This window comes from Triturus cristatus, chromosome 6 (assembly GCF_964204655.1).
Source record: "Triturus cristatus chromosome 6, aTriCri1.1, whole genome shotgun sequence".
In the NCBI taxonomy this organism is placed as follows: Eukaryota; Metazoa; Chordata; class Amphibia; order Caudata; family Salamandridae; genus Triturus; species Triturus cristatus.
In genome coordinates this window covers 1,786,143,540-1,786,165,823 of record NC_140589.1, presented here as the reverse complement: position 1 = coordinate 1,786,165,823, position 22,284 = coordinate 1,786,143,540, and the positions used below count along the sequence as shown (strand labels likewise).

Here is a 22,284-nt window from a genome sequence, read left to right as displayed (position 1 = left end):
GCCGCAGCGCGCTTTGTCCTAGCCCTTCCTTTGGCGTCTTCAGCTACGACCGCTAGAAAAAATCTTCACTGGCTCCCTGTTCAGTATAGAATCACTTTCAAGATTCTCTGCCTTACTTACAGAGCTCTTCTGGCTGGCCCCAACGATGCATTGGGGTCTCTGCTGACTCGTTATATCCCTTCCAGATCACTTCGGTCGGCGGGACTATTTCAATTGGTAGTGCCTCGTACAAGATTAGCCAGATGGGGAGCAAGAGCTTTTTCTGTAGTCGCCCCCAAGCTCTGGAACTCCCTTCCAATTGAGGTTAAAACCCTTCCCTCAATTGATCTGTTTAAAAAGGCTCTGAAGACGTGGTATTTTACTATGGCTTACCAATGAGAGATTGCTGGTTTTGATTTGCAAGCTGCATTACTTTGATTTAGGCGCCTTGACGCCCATTGGGCTAAGTTGCACGTGATAAAACCTATTTCATTCATTCATTCATTCAATGTCAATAACTCATATTAATCGTTAAATAATCATGTGTATCCATTGGTTGATTTACATAACATAATAAGCTGTAACTGGTCAGTGAAATGGCAAACAAATACTAAAGATTGAGATGTTTTGCCAATCCTGGCCACACCTCTAACTCCGCCCACTGACCCCATCCTCGGGTTATTCCCGCCCTCTGATTCTCCGCCCACAGTTCCCCTACTTTTTTTCCCCCACTTCGACCACTGAGGTAGAGTGACATTCTGCATCGCAAGTGCTGCCTGTCTGCTCATTCACAACTCCCAAGGACGTGTGTATTAGTCTAAACAGTGTCTCCCTTCGATACATCGATATTTAAACCAATATGTCGAGCATTACAACCAGGACTGCAGGGCTGAGAACAATTATGCCTAGCGGGATGGTTTTAGGTGACCCGGAAGCACAAGAAACGATTTGTCTTAGGTGAGGTCCAAAGAAACGAATAACTGGCTTGATCATAAACATGGCGTGGTTAATAAGTGAATGAGGGCAGCGACCATAGCGTGTCCCCGCAAACCAGCAGGTCAAAGAGCAGAGTAGCAGAGAACTGCCCCTCAGAACGCTGATCTAAAACCCGGGCACAGACAGTGGGTAGCAAGTGTGCCAGGGCCGTAATAGGGTGCCAGTGCTGTAATGCAAGCAAGGAAACTGGGCCCCACATCCCCCGATTTTCTAGTTTAAAAAAAAAAAAAACGGGCTCAATTTGCTGTTAATTGGCTGATCACTTTCTTGGGCCCTGGTGCCACTGCACCTGCTGAACTATTGGTAGTCACACACCTGCCCTATCCAATACTGTGTAAAATCGATCGAGTTCTTGTAGTGTCTAACTAGGAAACTCAAGATGGCACCAGGTTCCGTGGGATACAAGTCGTTCACTAGTACAAAAATAGAAACAAGCATTGGCAAAGGCAACATAATTTCAATGTTGTTATCCGCACTTTTGGTTATGCCAGTGCAATGCTGTTCAATGGGTGTTTGTCGATAAGGAGCAGCATCAACAAAAACGAAAATAAAGGTTGCTGCAGCGTGATGACATATGTGCGCAAGTCACCACCTGTGTGTATGTATACATCACGATGCGGTGCCCATTTTTTCTTTATTTTCCTTTTAATTTACTGGTTTGTGATGGTAGATGGCAATTTTGAATCCGCAAATTACATAAATACGCACGAAAGGAGAGGTCTGGTAGCAAATTGCAGCTACAGTCTCCTCCCATTTCCGTTTATTTAAAAAAGCAACAAGGAAAAACAAGCATTAAAAATGCAATAGGTCTCGCCTTTTATTAAGTTAAAGCCATTCGCTTTGCTATACAATACCATTAGCAAAGCAAATGACTTTAACTTAAACAAAGGCGAGACCTATTGCGTTTTCAATGCTTGTTAAAGAATGGCACAATGATAAACCTAGCCCAAGACTGAGGGGGACCTACCAAGACCACTGCATTAATGATCATAGGCACCAAACACCCACATCATTTACGTAAATATGAGGCGGAATTCCATCAGAGCCTGGTGTCTTATTAATGGATAAGCCCATGACGCTCTCTTTTACTTCCTTACAAGAGAAAGTCAGCAAGGCAGACCCTGTCAACTCTCGTTCCCTGTCTCTGGGTTCCAAAGGGACTAAATTATAGATGTCCTCAAAAGAAGCCACCCATGCATCTTCGGTAATGCGTGCCTCCACAGATACTGTCAACTGGGAGAAGATGTGGCCTAGCGGCACGGGCGGTCGGCCTCAAAGCTGGGAAACCAGGTTCGAGTGTCGGCAGGGATGCTGCACATCCTGTGATTCTGAGCAAATCACTTAATCTCCCCATGCCTAATAAAAAAATGTATGTGTACGTCTGTAATGCAACTGGTGCTCATGTAAAGTGCTCCAATACCTTCGATTCTAGTTCGCGCTATATAAAACTCCCCAAAACAACTCTGAGGCAAATAAGGGACCAGCAAGAACGCCCCAGAAATTTTAAGCTACAATTCAAGGTACTTGCCTCGATTAGGTCTGGCCAAGCCTCCTCCCTTATGTCATTTTTGCACCTGGCCTGTTCCCTTTTGTACAAATGACACCCATTAACCATGGCTGGATCCCTTGGCTTATGACACAAAGCATGCTTAAGCTTCCCCAGTGCTTTCAAACAGCCAGAATCAAACCATCTGGGAACCTTTATGCACTTTCGGGAGCTGGGTGCCTCCAGAAGACCAGACACTGCTTTGGAATTCTCAGAAAAGGACCTCAAAATGTCTTGTGCACTATGTGTGGTGGAAGTACATATATCCAACTCCTCAGTTATTATCTGGGTCCACTTAAGTCTCCTCCCCTGACTTGTGGCCGTGGCAACTCCTGGGGCACAGACCCCAGGGCTTTTAATCAGGAAAGACCAATAGATAGAGAAACACACTGGATTATGGTCACTGAAAGGGCTCATCGGTATCCAAAATTCTGAGATACGCAACAGGAGTGTTGTGGAAACAAAGATGAAATCTATGTACAAATCAGTCTCTTCCTGTGAAGGCGGGTTATTGTCCCTTCTAATCAGAGACATTTTATCCATTGTAAAAGTTAGATTGAACTTGTTTAACAATGTATTTAAACTAGTGCCCTGTTGGCTATGTTCCAAGTGTGTACCATACACAAGAGGATAACCAACATCTAAAACCCCTGTTTTCTTTGGGACCCCACACAGGTGAACATTACATTTTCCTGCCGCCATAATATATGCCAAAGATGTTTTGTACCCCTCAGATATTTTTTACAAAAGAGCCCAATATCTGAAAATTCAATTTCTCAGGCGGGAGGGATTTGGCATTATAAAAATGTAACATTATCAACTTATTTGGGACAGAAAAGAATAATTAAGCCTGCAAGGGGGTGACTCTGGTGGGTAACACCTCAAACCTCCTTTCTAATGCCAGCGAGTCAAAAGTGATCAGCCCGCCTTTGCTTTACCAGCCCTAGATTCTAACACCAGTGAAAAGAAGGTTTTATATCCCTGTAAGAAATAACAGTTCTCAATTGCCAAAGTGTCTTGGAGACCGATTACCTGAAACCCTCTGATGAAGGCCGGCCATTTTGGATCATCAAATTTCCCAGCGGTACCAGCAATATTCCAATTAACACATTTACAAACGTTCCTGGGGTTACAATCCATCAAAGCCTCATTTTGCTGCAGACGGGATACCAACGCCTCACCGATCACTGGGGTATTCTGCCCCAAATCTTCCGACAGTCAATCACCCACAGTCAATAATTTCCACCAAATGCCCGTATCCAAAAAGGCAGATATTAGTATTTCCTTCACCCATTGTAAGAGATCAAATGTCATTCATTTCAGGAAGATAAAACACTTTACCAAACATTCCAATGTTGTCCCAAGACCAGCTAAGTTTGGCACTAGGTTTGGTCTTTATATTGAAGGCATTCCCTATTGATCTCGCATTCTATAAATTTATTGCAAGTACAAATTGAGGAAAGCTGGTGATTTCTACTCATTCCTAGTGCTTGATTTGTAAAAATAAATAAGATTATGGTACCCAAATATTTCTCTAGGAGCTTGCTGCCCAAATCAGGTTTTGTTAAATGCCAAAGCTGCCTAGCCTAGACTACAACTTATATCTCTTTCTTCCACCTCCCTATACTTCCTGTCTCTTTATCTGACGCTTGTGGTTCTTTTATATCTCTGATTTCTCTCTTCGTCATATTTTTCCTGTCCTTCACGTTCTCCTTTTCATTTTCTCTCGCTTACTCTTAGTTCTGGTCCCTAAAAATGAGTTCCGAGAGTTGCCTCCCGCAATCACCAGCACAAATGAGTCATTGCTCTCCTTATATAAAGAGTTACTACTTAGAATTTAAGCGCCTCTGTAGTCCAAAATACACTTATTTATCTATTTTATAGAGGATGATTTGCTAAAATATTACCCAGTGATAAGAAAAAAAGGTTACCAATCCAAAGCAATGTTTAGGTCTCTTTTTATGCGTCCTTCGACACTATGCAGAGTTTGAAGATATGTATTACTTTTCATACAAACAAACTGCTTTAGTCCCCCTCTCGCGACTTCTCTTCTAACTGGAAAGCAGGTGGGAGGCGGTAAAACTGCATACAAGACACCTGCTGCTTCTTTCTTTATTAAACATGCTTTTATAGCCAGCCCCAATTTCATTCCTGAGCTCTTTAAACTAGATTCTTAAATTCATCTTTTACAACCAATTATATTAAGAGCCACAGAACATCTCAATATCTAAAATCGCTGCCATTTTGACTAGTGCAGGTGTAGCCTACAGTCAATCCATCAACATACTTGTGGCTAATCCAAGCCATACAATAAAAAGCCTCTAAAATTGTTTTTCAGAATGTCTCCATCAACAAGCATCATTGTTTTCTCACCGGGGTGCCTCTAGTGTTAACTTTCACTTCCTCCCTTTGTAATCACCCAAGAGGCTTTGGCCATACTCCCTCTCCTGGTATTGAGTTGCGAGAGCTTGCAGGTCGGGCGCAGTTAGCACTGAGCCCTCCATGCAGATAGGGGAGCAGAAATGCGTCTCAAAGGTATGGATTGGTGGTGACGTGCCTTGGTGAAGCAGACGCTGCCTATGGAGGAGGGTTTTTGCTCCTACAGGATATGTCCTGGACGCTGTTATTTCTGGAGGAACACTGTCAGCATTCTGGCAAAGATCATTTGCAATCGGAAAAGGTGTAGGTGTATTCGACCTGGTTGCAACATTTAATGCATCATTGCTTGGCCCTGAAATGCATCACACCAGGGCCATCTCTAGAGATCAAACGTCAGCAAGAATCCTTAAAGGTTGCCTCTGGGGCTGGTGCATGGGATATCTTGGCCAGTCTTGTAGGGTCAAAAGGCAGATATTAGCAACGACTGCATCTCAGGACATCAGTAAAGATGCGCCTTCATTAATGGAAAGCGCATGTGATGCAAAGGAGACCGGGATCTCTAGATTTGGTACCCTAGGACATTCCGCAGTATTGTCTTTGACATGCTCCATCACTCGCAGAAGCCTTGGCAGTATAGGGCGGGGTAAAACATATAGGGATTGGTGCTTGGCTATGCATCAGAACTGAATGCAAAGCACTGCATCATGTTCCTGGATAGTACCAGGTTGGTTCCCTCTTGTTAACTGTTTAGTATGTCTGTCTGATACATATCTAAATCTGTGTGACCTATCGCACAATTTATGTATGCACAGATGAAGCTGAAAACACCCGGCAACTGTTTAGTTGACCTGTATTACGTAATTACGTGTTAAGTCTAAATTTCGACATAAAAGGTGAGAATGTTTTTGTAATAAAAGTTAGAACCCTAAACATTAATAAAATAACGTGAAACAACAAGTTTTTAAAAATGCATTGAGTCAAAAAAATTCAAATTGCAAAAAAAATTTAAATTGGCAATGGATAGACCTGGGGTTAGCTGAAGGGAAGGTGCACATTAGGGTTAAGGTAGGGCTATGGTTAGGATAATGGTTAAGGATATGGGTACGGTTAATATTATTATTGCGATGAGGGTTGGAGTAAATGGTAGGGTAATGGTTTGGGTAAGGGTTAGATATCAGGATAGGTTTATGAACAGTGCTAGGATTGGACTTAAGGATGGGGATACGTTAATGGTGTGGACTAGAGATAAGAGATGAGGTATGGTTAAGTGAGCATTAGGGTTATGGTTAGGATAATACGCCGTGTCAGGCTAGAGTTAGAGTTAGGGATGGGGTGACGGAGTAGTTTAGGGTTAGGCACAGTGTTAGGGATGAGGCTAGTAATAGGATTAGATGTAAAGCATAACAGCACATAACAGTGGTATGTGAGGGGGATTAGCCTTAGATCACGAGTGGGGGGTAATGTTTGGTATTTGGAGCAGGGGTTGGATCCTGTTTTTAAAAAAAGAGAAAGACTACCAATTTTATACATTAGACTTGCAGACTAATTGCAGAATACTTTCACTGCATTAAAAGTCGATATTTTAGTGTATCACTTATTTGTGATAGGTTAATTGTCATCACTTTTGAACTTTGACATTCAACCTAGGTTCAACAAATTAAAGTCTCACTCAATCACTTCATTTTTATCTGTAAAAATGAAGATATTAAGCATAACGTATAGCACACATATCCCTCAGTGTACTATTGAAATTGCAGAATTCCTGGGTTTCTATGCATTACTCTAAATGTACACATACATGAACGATTCAAAACTATGTACAGTACTCTTTAAATGCAACGCCTGGTTTATACCCTCTGGCTGCACTGAACTTCAGTCTGCGGAAACAAAAGGGCGGACTCTGGAGTCACTCTAATTCTTGGAAAATATTCCTTCCTTCGTGCTTCTGACTTGGAGACAAAGGCCATGCAGCCAAAATGTGTTTTTGAATGGTGTTTCCAGTAAGCCTGGGCTGAGTTCGCAGAATGACAAAAAACACTCCGCAAGCTACGCGGAGTTCCGCAATCGGCGGAGTTGGTTACATTGCACTGTTAACACTGATTTTTAGTGCTGGGTGTTTGTCCCGCGCTGTAAAATCTGTGCGAACGGCACTGCGCACAGTGTAAGGGGCGCTGCTTATTTCTGCCACTCAAGTAGAAGTTGTACTCGAGCGGCCCCTTTCTCAACGCAAACGGTTTCTCAACACAACCATCCACGACCGCCCGTGTTGGGAAATCTCGCAGGGAAGTGGTCTAGCGTTGGATTTTTCTCGCTCATGCGCGCCAACTTACTGTTGACGAGCACGAATGAGGAAAAACTCTGCTCCACTCCGCGAAGTGCAAAAAAAGTCTGCAAACGGAGCGGAGTTCATGGCCAAGGATTAGTTTCCAGCAAACTGAAATGTGACCCTGTGCCTCCTTCAGGCAGGGGAAGGCCAAAACGCCAACAACTAGCCCCTTAATTTTTTTTCTATCCACAACAGGGTTTCCAGATACACCTTCAGAAACCAAGATGGCTGCCACAGCAATAGGTTTAGCTCTTCTCAGCCAATCAAATGACCGGGAAAAAAACACATAGTCCATGCTCCATGGAACAAACAGTGGACTCAACTATGCATTTTTTGTGAATACATGTTATAGGACTTGGATTCTCAAAGTATGGCCCGGGGGTCACTTTCAGCCCTACTGACTTTAATATGCGACCCCACTTTGGAAAGCAGCACTGGGCTGCTGTTTACTTGCCAAAGCGCTAAGATTCAGAAAACTGTTAAACGGGCAAATATTTACATGGTGAAGTAAAGAAAAAGAAGCAGGTGTCCTGCACCACTTGTCTTTAGGAACACGTTCATTTTAAAAGACATTGTGCAACAAACAAGTAAAAATATGAAAATCTCTTCAGAATTTAAAACAGTGAATTTCATTTACATGCAGCAATATTATAGTTCATTAAATCAAACACAAGAGAAGGTTTTGCTCAACGCACATTCTGAACTCGTGTATTTCAAAGCACTGTTATTTGTGATAATGAAGGAAAAGAAGGCAAAGTGGAAAAACAATTGCTTAGGATCACACAGTTTGGCCAAGCAGTGAAACCGGATTTGACCCCAGGTTTTCTAGTATCACATTGTGCAATTCAGCCACCAGCTGGATATCGCGTTCCCTCTCAGGTTTTACATCAAAAGTTAATGCTCGGTCTTTAATTCTTGGCACGTGGGGTTCGAGGTGGGTGGCAGACAGAAGGACGCCGCGTGAAGTTGTTTCTTCTCTCTCTCTCTCTCTCTCCGAGATGAGGGCTTTTTCGGTTTTTCATTGTTCACACGCGGAATTCACCGATATGAACTTGACCCTAATTACGGGTCAAGTTGAGGCAAAATGGGGGCGCGGGGGTCTCGAAGAAAAAAATCCTTAGTGACATGTAATGCTGGGGAGGTCGGTTGCACAATAGGTTAGATCGAAGATTTGCCTTTTATGGCTTCATCAATTCAGTTTACTGCGGTATTGACATTCATCGGGGAGCAATAAAACGTGAGCTATGGCGCAATAAAAGTGATCAGTTTGACCAGCGCCATTTTGGTTCAGTGCAAGGCTGAACTCGGGGTCCTGGAAATCGGTCTTATGGAAGGTTGCCGCCTCTGATCCTTTTTCGTTTTATGCAAATATTACAAAATGGTTTTTTTACACAGGAGCGGATCTGCCATTGGGTAGGACACTAATGGAATACTGTGCACACATTAAGAATGAATAAAATAAAAAGGGGGCATTTATTATCTGCTACATTCCAAACTAAACTGACGAGGCACAAAGTGAATCTATTATTCTGTAAAATATGCAGGTATAAGGCAAAGAAGATTTAGTAAGGAAGTCAAGTCCCCCCATTAAAGCCCACAACAATCTTTTAGTATAGGGGGGCATATTTTCGTGCAAGAGAGAAATCCACCAAGGGATTCCATGCATGCCTAACCCCATTTACATGTGTGGAGATGTCCACCAAAACCCTAAATCCGTCAATCCATGTTCTCTGCACCCTAAATCCATCAACCCATGTTCTCTGCACCCTAAATCCATCTCAAGGGGTGGAAAGTGGGCATTCCAAGCCTTGCAAGTTTGTTAACACCCCCAAGCGTTGGTGTTAGCGGGCATTCACAAACTGCTCTCCTCCCTATTTCCACTTTGGAAAGTATCTATGTTTTACTCCAGCAAAGGGAAGGTGTAAATCCCTTTCTAAAACGGGAAGATTTGCTGGGGGAGTAGAGCAAGGGGTATGTCCACTGGGACACGCTGAGTAACAAAGTCAAGCAGTTCCAGGCTTAGTGAGGAAGGTGTACCAGAGTCGCTGGCCTATCCAACTAATCCTGGTCAGTGATCCAGCGTCCAGACGGTGATTCGTCTTTAAAAAAGAAAATGTACTTTACTTCAATCACAAATAATGTAAAACTTTTCCCCAATTTTTAAGAAGTAGAAAATTAAGTTGGGAATTACTATTACTCTTAAGCGATTACCGAGAGACCGCTTAGGCGGCTCCTGTGGGACAATCTTGTAAAATAATCGCCGTGTCACAATTTCAAATTAGTCTTTGGGGTTTCACCCTCACAGGGACATGAGGTTTAACATATCTTTGGGGGATAGGTTTATCCAACCACTCATGGATCCATTCTGGTGATTCTCCCCTCCCTTTGAGAGTCAACTTTATTCCCCCTTTATTTCATTATCTTCGGTTGTGCACTACCTTTTTTTTTTATCAGTTGAATTGTGGGATACGGCAGGCAGCACCTGTGTTTTCTGGTGTCTCAGACGACCATGATCTGACATGCCTCTTGCAAAGAGGACCATCCTTCATGTGCTCTCTTTTGGTTGCTGCAGGTCAAATGTCTCCTGTCTCAAATGTACGATTCTAACAAAGGTCCAAAAGGCAATTAACATAAAATTGCAATATTCACAAAAAAAATTCTTTCTAATCATCAACAAAACAGTAAATGAATCAATAACTGAATAACCAAGAGAAATAAGGAAAAAGGAGAAAGAAAAATGTAGGGAGACCCATATACAATAGTAGTTTCTGCAAAAATATGGTAAATTTATTCTATTTTATAAATATTAAGACAATTGAGACAGTGGCGCTCAATACAATGTGCTGGTACAAAAACAATATATATTACAAACCAGGCACGTGGCAGACAGAAAAATTACCCGTCACAAAGAGGGAACATAGAACAAAATAATGTGTGCTTCATTAGTTTTATGGCCACCATATTTTTTCAGAAACTACTATTGTATATGGGTCTCCCTACATTTTTCTTTCTCCTTTTTCTTTTTTTCTCTCTGTTAGTCAGTTATTGATTCATTTACTGTCTTGTTGATGATTAGAAAGAATGTTTTTTGTGAATATTGCAATTTTATGTTAATTGCCTCTTGGACCTTTGTTAGGATCATACATTGACTGCCCCTGGTTCAGGTGTTTTGGGCTGCCCCTGTGCCTGCTAATGATCCGGTCTCAAATGGGCAGCCGATGGTGTGCGACATTGTCCACATCCAACATTCCTACTTACTGATACGTCACAGCTTCCCATGTGAACATTCTGAAGAAACAGACTAGACTTGCCCCCCACACTAGCCTACTGGGTAGATCTCACACACATGCTTACGGGAGTTCCAGTAGCCAGGCCCTAAATGTTTCAATTTCTCCACAAAATAGGACTTGCTCTTCGCAGGAGTGAGCAAAAAAGTAATCTCAGTCACTATTGGACTCACCAAAACACTTACAACAGACCTGCGAAGGCCTATTCACCATCTCGGTTCTCCATGCCAGTTCTTTTTTCTTTGTAGAACACTTTTGCTTTTATTCCCTAGGTCAGCTGTCCAGTATACGTTTTTCCATCAAAGACAGAGACAATGCCGTAACCGCTTGTAAAATGTCCAGTAGGGGAAATTTACTCACCTCCTCACTGGGCTCCCCTTGCCTAATAGTTAGCGCTGATGCCACATGTCAGTGGGTTTGAGTCTGGGCAACCCCAAGTTAGACCATCCTTTTCTCAGGGCCTCTTTACAAGTCGATCATCATCTTGCTCAGGATTAGTTCCTCACTGCCACCTGCTTCATCTTCCTGAAGATTGTTTTAGCAACTCATCACCAAAATGTTGTAGTGGGAGAGCAGGGCCTTCACACCAGAGTGTGAAGCCATTAGGTAGAAAGTATGTTCTTTATTTCATGTTAGGCCCTTATGTTATAGCCGCAGCCACGTAGCTTCTGAGTGGGACCCGTCCCCTCTCCAACCGTGTTGAACTGCCAGGCTTCACCCAGCAGACAAACACCAACATTCAGGGCATCATTGTGTTTTCTAAGAGGGTGTTTATTGATATTACACTATAGCGACAGGGGAAATGCAAGCACAACATATACGGAATACATACATAACACAGCTCCATCACAAAATGTGATACATGTAAGTTGATGAGCATTTTCTCCACACATGGTCCAGTATGGGTGGTGCCTTGTAACCAGCCAAGTGTTGAGGCTGGTGTTCAGCATAAAGTGAGCATAGAGACCCGACTTGTAAAATGTTGCTATAACATTAAGAAGGCATTTGGTGCACCAGGACATTCTCACAGGTCCATACTCAACTTTCGACAGCATGCACGTAGCAACAAAAATGTTCTCTACATTGATCTCCAAAGGACATCTTCCACCCTTCCATCATTACGATCAGACTTGAAGGACAGAAAAAAGGCATGCATTGCTCTGAACTGAAGCAGAGAAGGAGGCAGACTACACAGTATATGGAGAACCGGTTTTATCAGCCCAAATACCAAAGCCTGCTGATTTAGTGCAGATACTCCAAAGGTCTTCTGCAATGCCCATCCCAACTAAAAGAATGAAGGTGCTGAGAGCTGAGCTCTCACGACCATTGGTCAAGGGACAGAGAAGCGATCATTTCTAGCGACAGCTACTAGAAAAGACAGAGAAGAGCTTAAGATATCTCTACAGGAAACCACCATTCTGTGATTCTTGCCTTTGGTGCTCTCCATACCTTTGATCCTGGATTGTGAATAGCAAACCCTGTGGTGTCATACGAACAAACACAGGTGCACACATCTGCACGGAAACAAACGGTCTGCTAGTAAAAGTAACCTGATGAGTACATCCTCTGTTGACAATTGTGACCACAGAAGTGCGGGAACATCCAGGACATTGCCCGCGAGCATTCTAGTCCTCTCCATTCTTCAAGAGTGGAGTGCCTTATTTATTTATTTTATTTATTTGATAGGTTTTATATAGCGCTGGCTAGACCCGGAGGTATCAGAGCGCTTCACAGGTGCCTAAACAAGATTCCAAGAGTTGATCAAAAACACAGTATATACAATACAATAAAACCAGACGTTCCATTGAGGTCTGATAAACATGGTCACTACAAAAGCATACCAATTTGCATATAAAGTGGCTGGTGAGGGGAACACACTTCCGGGCTGAACTGTGGGTGAGGTAAGGATAGGCGAGGGGAACAACAGATTGGGGGAATTGTTAAAAAAAACACAGCATAAACGATAGAATAACAACAAACGTTTCATTGAGGTCTAGTAGACATATACATAACAAAAGCAGGTAAATATACGTATAAAGTGGTAGGTGTGGGGAACTGAAGGAAGTGCCTTCAGTGTTTGCCCTCCCTCACCCACCCGAGAGTCAAAGCCTAAGACAGAGAGGGTCTTTACATTTAGTGAGCTTGCACTGGTTTCCGGTTCCTGATGATCTAGGGACATACGACCATACTTCTTCTTACAAGGACCCCCTATTTCCTCTAAGTACCATTGGCACTTGGGAAATGGCTTAGGTGAATGAATTGATTTTGTCAGTCTTTCGGGCATTTCTTTATTTTGCTGCTACATTTTCATCCCATTTCTGAAGGTGTGTGCTCACTTTTATCCTCCCATACCTAATTATTCACCTTATGTGACCTCCAGCTGTGCCATACATAAATCAGCTCTACTGATGTATATTTCTATTCTTGAATCTGAATGGGAAGGACTACATTCTGCTATATTTTAATTTTAATTCCATTGAACTAGCATTGATTGCATTTTGAAAGATGTTATATATTTCATAAATAAAAATAATTGGTAGAATTACAGACAACTAGCTATTATTTTTTCTGTTACTTTCACTAATCTTAGAGAGATGAATGTCTGAATCGACCTAGTTAATATTGAAACTTTCTTTGGTGGGTATATATGTACAAGTAAAGAGGTTGGTCTTCGAGGGACTGTTCAACTATAGACAGCATATACAAATTGCATTAGAATGATGGAAAAGATGTCCCCTTGTTTTTTTACTTCAAGAGTGAGTCTTCAAAATGTGTGAGCACTTGGTATGTTTATTGTAATTAATAAAGACTGTTGGTTGTGCCTGCTGTGAGAAACTCAAAAGCTACTAAAAATGTAACAGTTTAGATGAATAAGAATACACATACTTATATAAGAAAAAAAACCACAGATAACTACTATCAAACATAATGGCCTCAAAGCAGTTCACATTTTAATTACACGTCCATAATTATGTTGAGGAGTCTTTCTTTGACATAGAAAGTCCACGAATTTCCTCTTTTAGATTACAACATCATGCGTTAATGAATGTCTGTTTGTAGCTCCACTACAAAGTCATCCATCTCCCTTTTTAGGTTTACCACTAGATGAATTTCATTTGCATATTTCTGGAAGTCCAGCTTGTATATATCTAGCATCTAGCGTTCACATGCACATAGCGGTCAAATAAAAGTACAGACAGGGCAGATCACTCAAGCAGCCAATGACAGGAGTAGATCACCTGATTATTTGCTGGTATAAAGTGATGGACCAAGTCTTTGGCTTTGCCCACAATCCCGGCCTCTGCTTCAGTTGATCCATTAAGACAGTGATCAAAATTGATAAAGGTGGTCATGGAGTCAACAATAACATGCCTGCCAAGTCCTAGTCATCTCCTGCACAACAATTAGTACTCAGTATCCACCAGTGATGATCCAATTTGACGACTTGGCAAAAATCTCAATCCTGCATGGATGGGGAATGTATGCGAGACAGACCAGAAACCCCAATTCCTCAGAATATGTTAACAATGATACATAATATTGTGAATATTGCATCACAATAATGAACCTGCAAATGTAGATAGAATTGGATGAATAGATCTTCCCAGATGGACAACAGGAAGGGTTGTCTGGAACCAGTGATGGGATTAATACTTCTAGATTTCCTCAGGTGCCACTACAACAAGGCCCCAGAAAGTAGTAACTCAAGATCTGCACGAAGACCTGGAACTCCCTGCCTCTACATCTCAGGCAATTACAGTCACTGCCTCAATTCAGGAAGAACCTCAAGACCGGCTCTTCGACAGAACCGCAGACCCACCCTCCCTCCCCCACAGCGCCCTGAGACCCTAACGGACAAGAAGTTGCGCTTTACAAGATACCTGATTGATTGAGATCTGTGATATGTAGGTTATAACACTGAATTAAGGACATTGACTAAAAAGTTGACTGTTAAATGTAATGACTTTCTTTACAAAGATCAAATATAAAAATTAATTTTACTAAATGTATTTTTTTGAATTCATGTTCTTTGTATTTATTCTAAAGTTTGTAAAAAGTCCTCATATGATCAGTGGATGCTACCAGGAGCCAAATGCAATGGAGGAAGGGACTAAAGATAGGCTAAAATTAATTTAGCAGCAAATAATTGACGGAAGCAGAGGGTCTTCATGGTCTAATGACCGCTTAATAGAGAAGATGTGGTGGAAGAGAATTCCAGAAAGAAATGCCTTGTGGGTGCAGTAACCTTCCCCCAAACCATTTCAATCTCAAAGGGAAAATCTTAAAGAGAACCATGTGAGACTTTGTTAGGACGTTGACCGTAGGCTTCTGGTCGGCCTCGCATTGGTAATTCAATATCACTATGGAAAGGGGTCAGGGTTCCAAAGGCAATACCACTTTATTATGATTAATTTTAAAACAAAATTAGACCCCATATCCAAGATTACATAATATATATAAATATAAAATATTTGAAAGAGCATCTATTAGCTTTGGATAAATTAAGGTGTTCTGGGATCACCAATAGGTCAAGCAAATTGCTGATACGACAATGGTGTCAACGTGCACACTACATTAGAAATATGGATGTACTGATTCAAATTGATTTGGGTACCATCACAACAAGTGTCTTTACAAAACCAACAGACAGAAATAATTCACTACATTTTTGCAGTTTTCATCATATGGCCCATTAAGCAACATTTACCATATTCGCAATTCATAAGACTTAAAAGAATCTCATCTGACCCTGAAGAAACTAATCGGATTACTCAAAACTTCATGGAGAGATTTCAACAATGAGGATACCCTAAACACATGTTGGACAGAGCTAAACAAAGAGTCGCAACTGTCGACAGGGCATCCATACTTCGTCGCACAATTCCGAAGCAATCTAACCCTTTGGTGTGTGTTCTGAAACACTCGACTCAATCAGACAAATTAAAATCTTTGATTATGAAGCACTGGACAATCATTCACACAGAACCGGATTTAAAATCCTTGGTCCCCCAACGACCTACTTTCGCCATGCAGTGATCTAAAAATTTGAAACAAAGAATTTATCAGCTGTTCAAGCATTCAAAGGCATGCAAAAATGCATGAACTGCATACACTGCAATAATGTTATGGTTGGCGATCAATTTATTCATCCCATGAAAGGCAATAAACACTCTAGTACATGTGATACATCCAATGTTATCTACACTCTCAAATGCCCCTGCGGAAAAATTTACATGGGGAGAACAGAAAGGAAGGTTAAATTACGTATTGGTGAACACAAAAGTACCACACGGCATAAAAATGAGAAATCAACAGTTGCAACTCATTGGATGGAAGCGGGGCATAACATAGCGCAACTGCACTTCACAGTACTAGAGGCGCTGAAACCTCAACCGGACTTGGACCCTCAAAAATTGCTAGCGAGAGCTGAATTTTTGGGGATAAAAAATCTGCAATCCCTACAACCTGCAGGGATGAATGATAGAATCGAATTTAACTGTTTCTTGTAAATTTTGCTATTCAAGATGCTTCAATTTTGCAATTTAATTAATTTTTTAATTTATGTGTTCCCTGGCAGCATAATAACAAGTATTGTTTAACACGCACGTTTTTTCTCGTTTTGTTTGTTTTCGTTTCCACTAGCATGTATTAATATAGTGAATTTCACCAGCACACTGTCCCTTTAAGACGTGATGGCGCGTTTTAAAACTGCACGTAGTACTACGTCAGTAATCCAGATTCCGGTATGAGGCTGTGAGAGGGGTTACTCATGTAAATTGGTGGCACTGTGTACGTTTTCCACATTTAACTTTACGTGCACTTGTCACTTTGAATATGTGCCGCTACAATTTGAGTGTAATTTCGTGTTCTACATACTTTGGTGTTCACCGCTTGTTTTTTTTGTTAACTGAAAGGGCTCTCCGCGTCCACTTGAATCACGGGCTCGTATCAGTACGTAAATACGCAGTTGAGCTTACTCGTTAACGCTCTGAAAACAGCACAAGTTTTTTCATTACGGAGACACATTGGTTCACGCATTGTGTGTATATATTTGTCACTTTTTGAACTGACACTATGAACACACCTTTAGATCAGTCACTTCAATTTCAGAGACGTTTCAACTTCATGAGAGCACTTTATTTTATTCACTCGAGCACCACGGGCGCGGTTCTTTTCTTTCCGCATCCTAGTTCATGGTTGTTTTCTCTTTCTCTTTCAATGAATACGTATATTTGTGCTAGGTCATGATTTGGACTGTGCGATGAACAGCCTTCTGTTTTCTTTTCCTTTGTAGTATTGTACTGAATGACCCCTGACGAAGGGTCACCTGTGGACCCGACATGCATTGGGTTTTGATAATGCAAGGAATGATTGTTTATTGACAGAATTTCGAATGGATATTATCATTGTTCATGCATGGTGCTTAATGCATAGATCCGTCTAATCTGGCCAATTTTAGGCCCATTTCACTCTTGCCCGGTTTTTCTAAAGTCGCAGAGAAGCTGGTCAATTACCAACTTTCTCGCCATCTTGAAGACCACCATTTGCTAGGGGATTCCCAGACGGGTTTTCGCCCTGGTCAGGGGACAGATACAGCCTTACTGGCAGTGGTGGAGGAAGCAAGGAGCATTCTCGATTCAGGGGGGTCAGTGGCAGTGATCCTCCTGGACTTGAGTGCGACCTTTGACACCGTTAACCATCAGGTGCTCCTCCAACGGCTGGCAGAGGTGGGTGTTAAAGGGATGGCCCTTAAATGGTTGAAATCCTTCCTCTCAGACCGGTTCTATCAAGTCTGGGAAGGGGGAGAACAGTCCACCTTGTTCCCTCTTCAATGTGGAGTCCCGCAGGGCTCATCTTTGAGCCCTACCTTATTTAACACCTATATGGCTCCCCTTGAAAGAGTGGTCTCCCCTTCAGGAGTGAAGATCATCAGCTATGCTGATGATACGCAGCTGGTTGTGGGCCTCACCCAGCTGGAAGAACAACCCGAAGTCCTTCATGACTGTCTCTCCAATGTTCATCGTTGGATGTCTCAGTCCGCGTTGAAGCTCAACGGTGACAAGACTGAGCTGATGGTGCTGGGCAAGGCCTGTCCCTCTCTCATCACCAGTTGCTGGCCGCGGTCCCTGGGTGATCCACCATCCCCCAAGAAGGAAATCAAGAGCTTGGGGGTTTGGTTGGAGGAAGATCTATCCTTCAGGACCCATGCTAGGAAAACCGCGGGGGTATGCTTTGGCTTGCTGCGTTCTGCTCGCAAAGTGCTACCTCTGCTCCCTAACTCTTCCAGGAAGCTTTTGATTCGCGGCCTAATTTTGTCGCGGCTTGACTTCGGGAACGCACTATTTTTGGGCGCCCCAGAAGCAACTTTCAAAACCCTTCAGCAGGTGCAGAATGCAGCAGCGAGGGTGTTAATGGAAGTGCCGCGTAGACAATCAGCTGCCCCCGCCCTGAAAGCGCTCCACTGGCTCCCTGTTAAGGAGCGGGTGAAATTTAAGGCGCTATGTACGGCCCATAAAATCTTGTACGGCAGGGGCCCTTCTATTCTGTCTTCTATGGCACGCCCCTACAAGCCCACACGCCCACTGCGCTCGGATCAAAGACATCTGATGCAGACCACAAGAGTAAAAAGAGCTCGCTCCGGGGGCCGACGCTTCTCGGTGCAAGTAGCGTCACACTGGAATTCCTTGCCCCTTAAGATCCGCGCTGAGCCCAATATCCTGCACTTCAGGAAACTACTTAAAACACACTTATTTCCAGTGTAGGATTGAGTAATAGCCTTTCGTGTCTGTGTTCACATCGCCGGGATGCCCCTGGGTAACTGCGCGCGTTACAAATTTTATATAATAATAATAATAATAATAATAATAATTGAAGAATCATTAAATAAACCATCAGATGTATGGATGAATAATATGAAGAAATGTTTTTTTGAAGATAGTATAAGAAACTGTTTGTGAACTCTACAGTGTCAATGAAATAGTGCTCCCACCAGCAGGAAGGAGTTTCCCTCTTGCACATTGCCAGGATTTCCAAGCAAATTGCTGACCCTGGCTATAGTGTTGTGAATTTAACCTGCACTTGAAAAAGGGCTGTCAAGTAATTTAAGATCAGTTTTGTAAATCGATATAACAAGAGAGCAACATGAATCTTAATGGGTTAATAAAGTACATGCATAACAATAAAAAGAACAAGGAAACATAACTCACCCTAATTTGTACATATCCATGACTTATTTCATCTGGACGGCAAAAGGTTGGCCTATGATCTTCAATGTCAATAAGCTACAAAAGGAAGAAAACAAGTATTATCAGCAAAAACTCTCAAAACTGGGAAAAAAAATAACTTTCTATTTTTATTACTTCTGCAAAAAATGTAAAAGGTATAGTATATACGGGTCAATTCACAAAGATCCATTCAGTGGCACTCTAAAAGTACTACTTCATGTAGTACTGGTGCATGTAGAGATTTAAGCATATACATGTCCTATACATTGGGCCCAATTCCTAAAAGATGTACTTATGATACAGTCCTAAATTAAAGGACTAAGCTATAAATACTACAGAAGGGTAAGTCAGCTGCAATTCAATAAAAACAATCACATTTGCTCCAGGAGTGTTAAATGTAGTAATAGTAACCTAAAAAAATAAATTAAAATCAGTTATATACATTTTGATTTTGCATATATATCACTAGGCAACATTAAAAAATATAACCCATATACTTAATATAAAAATGTACAAAAATGTCATAAGTATTGCAGACATCTGTACAAATCACATAATGATGTACACATAACAGACGTACATATGTAGAAAATTATCAATATGTGAACATGATTCTTCTCACATCTAACACTACTATTCATTCCCTCAAGCACACATCATTCATTGCATGTCCAACCAAACACACACAATGACAAACAACACAAATGTAATTTCTACGACTGCAATATCTCTCAGCACAAGGGGAAGAGGCAGAGTGTGGGATTTATTTATGTGGTTCCACTAGCAATGTTTCTCGGGTATGTTTTATTTTCTTCAGGTGATGCCCATTTACCTATTCTTCTCATTTCATAGTTCGTAATAGAATAGGCAATACACTACACTTATGCCATTCAGAACACAGTTTGGTTGATATGCAACCCAAATATGCCCAGAAAGTTACTAGTAATAGGTTTAACGTAGTTTGAGCTGTATGTATCCCCTCAAGCTAAGGGTGGAGTAATGTACTGCAAGAAAGTACTAGGCATAACATTCTGCACAGGCTTAGTGAATTGCATATGGGCAGAAATGTACACCTAGGTGTAGAACTTTTTGGAGGAAGAGTTTTTTATATAGCGAGAAGTCGACCCAAAGGTATCAGAGCGCTTTACATGAGCACCAGTTGTGTTACAGACAGACACATTCATTTTGTTAGGTACGGAGAGATTAAGGGCCTTATGTATCAAACCTTTTTCCCGTTTGCAAATGGGAAAAAGCCTTTTGGGATGTATCATCCCAAAAGGCCATCGCAAAATAGAGAATATCGCAAAATTTGTGATTCTCTATTTTGCGAATGCAATTGAGGAATTGCAAATTGCGATTCCTTAAATACAATTCTGGAAGCACCAGAAATTTGCTATTTGGCCTTAAGGAATTGCAAATTACCACCAACTTCAAGTTGGTGGTAATTTGCGATTTTCTTTAAAAAAGCACTTTTTTGATTTTTTAAAAGTGCCATATGTCGCACATACATGTGTGCAAAATGTGCACACATGCATATTTCAAGGGTGCAACAGGATGTCCTTTTGGCACCCTTGCAACCTTGAAATTGCATTCTCAATTTGCGATTCTCTAATTGGTAATCGCAGATTGTGAATGGCTTCCCATTCATTTCTATGGGCCTCCTAGCCCCTAGAAATGAATGGGAAGGTATTCCTTATTTGCGAATCTCAATTTGCGATTCGCAAATAAGGAATATGTAGGATTCACAACATTTTTAGCAAATCCTACATACATTGCATTTTGCGATTCTCTAATTGCGATTCGCTAAAAATCGCAATTTGAGAATCGCAAAACTCTGATACATATGGCACTAAGTGATTTGCCCAGATTCACAGGATGATGACCGTCTCTGCAGAGACTCAAACCCAGTTCCCCAGCTTCGAGGTCCACCGCTTTAGCCGGCAGGCCATATCCTCTAAATCCACAGATACAGAGATCGCCGCACACAGATTTGACTTTGTGAATTGAGGAGTACGTTCGAAACAGGCCTAAAATTCAAGAGTAAGCAAGGAGTACTACAAGAGTAAAAATTTTACGAAGCATGCACAGAGCGTTTTAAAACATTTTGAAGGCACCTCCATGAATCCTTTAAAATTTATATTTTTATATTGTAGCTTTCTTTTACATATACATGATGTTTAAAAAAACAATATTCTGTGCTTCACAAAAGACAAAGTTAATACGACAGGCATCGGAGATTCAAAAATGTGTTTATATTTTACAAAAATCTAACTCTACACTACAAACAATTGTTATTCAAATATGTTTCAAAGTAAAGCAGAAAAAAATAGTAACATCGTCGAGGCCACACAATTGAGGATGGGTGTCCAATCTGAGCCCAGGAAGGCTTGCTCCAGGCCAGTTTTTAAGGACAAACACATGCAGCAAGAAACAAAATATAAATGCCAATAATTTTATAGCGTTGTACAGAAAATAAGGGGTGGATCTATACAGTACACGCTGTTCACCGTTATATACTACGCGCATAAAAAATCAATTTGAAATTAAGATGTAGAAATGATATCCAACAAACCTTTTGGGAAAAAAATATTGAGCCATGAAAAATTTGGGAGAGAAGAGGAAACATTTATGCAACAGTTTTCAGAATATTATAACAGAGAGGCAAAAGATGAAGGAAGCCAGCGCTAAAGTAGGTTAGACGGATACATGCCAGATTTTCAGGACAACCACCGACTTGGTAAATGAGCCCAGTTTAGATTAATGGAATGTATAATTCATTATACGTAGGTGTCTTGAAAACCGGACATCGGTCCAGCCGTAAAGTGTGCACACTCTGACACACCCTAGTGCTCAGAAGTGTGATATGACCTTGCTAAAACAGAGGAGGTAACCATGCAGCCTCCTGCATCTGTCTTGAAGATATGCTCCACATGGACCCATGCGGCTCCGACAGACCCACTCGGAACCAAACACTCCATTGTAGCACTTGACTCTCTCAGGGTAGTGAAGCAGAGCAAATCAAGGCTCACTCAAGGGAGGGGGTGTGGGCTAGTATTCACCATTCACTGGAACGCAATTATAACACTCAGTACATGATTGTCCTGTCTGTGCTTTTCCTTTAGAAAAGTAGAAGTACATTTATCACACACACACACACACACACACACACACACTACTTAACCCCTTCAGCGCTGCGCGGATTCCCGCGCGGTGCTGAAGGTTCTGAGCGCGGGCGGGGCCATGACGGAACGGTTCCGTCATAAGCACAGCCCAACCGACGTGCATGACGGAACCGTTCCGTCACAAGCGTCGAAGAGGTTAATACTTCTAAGTATTTTACAACTATACATGACACTGGTGGAAACACCATTGGCAACTTTACATTTGACCCCCTTCATGTACAATGCAGCACATAACCATACATGGGGGTGTCATTAAGTCAATGTTGCCCTTTTTCAAGACTGGAATCATATCTTATGGTAATACTGCATTCCATCACTGACTTCAGTAACCATAATCCTAATGTGTTTATAAAGAACAGTCAAG

The 22,284-nt window shown here is 41.7% G+C and overlaps 1 protein-coding gene across 1 annotated transcript in view; it reads right to left on the bottom strand.

Moving 5' to 3' along the window:
- Nucleotides 1-22,284, bottom strand: part of EPHX2 (epoxide hydrolase 2) — a 574,957-nt gene that overhangs the window by 425,600 nt on the left and 127,073 nt on the right. The window contains exon 6 of the mRNA XM_085613110.1: nt 18,721-18,795. Coding sequence (XP_085469236.1) covers nt 18,721-18,795 — 75 coding nt within the window. The remainder of the gene's footprint in view (nt 1-18,720; nt 18,796-22,284) is intronic.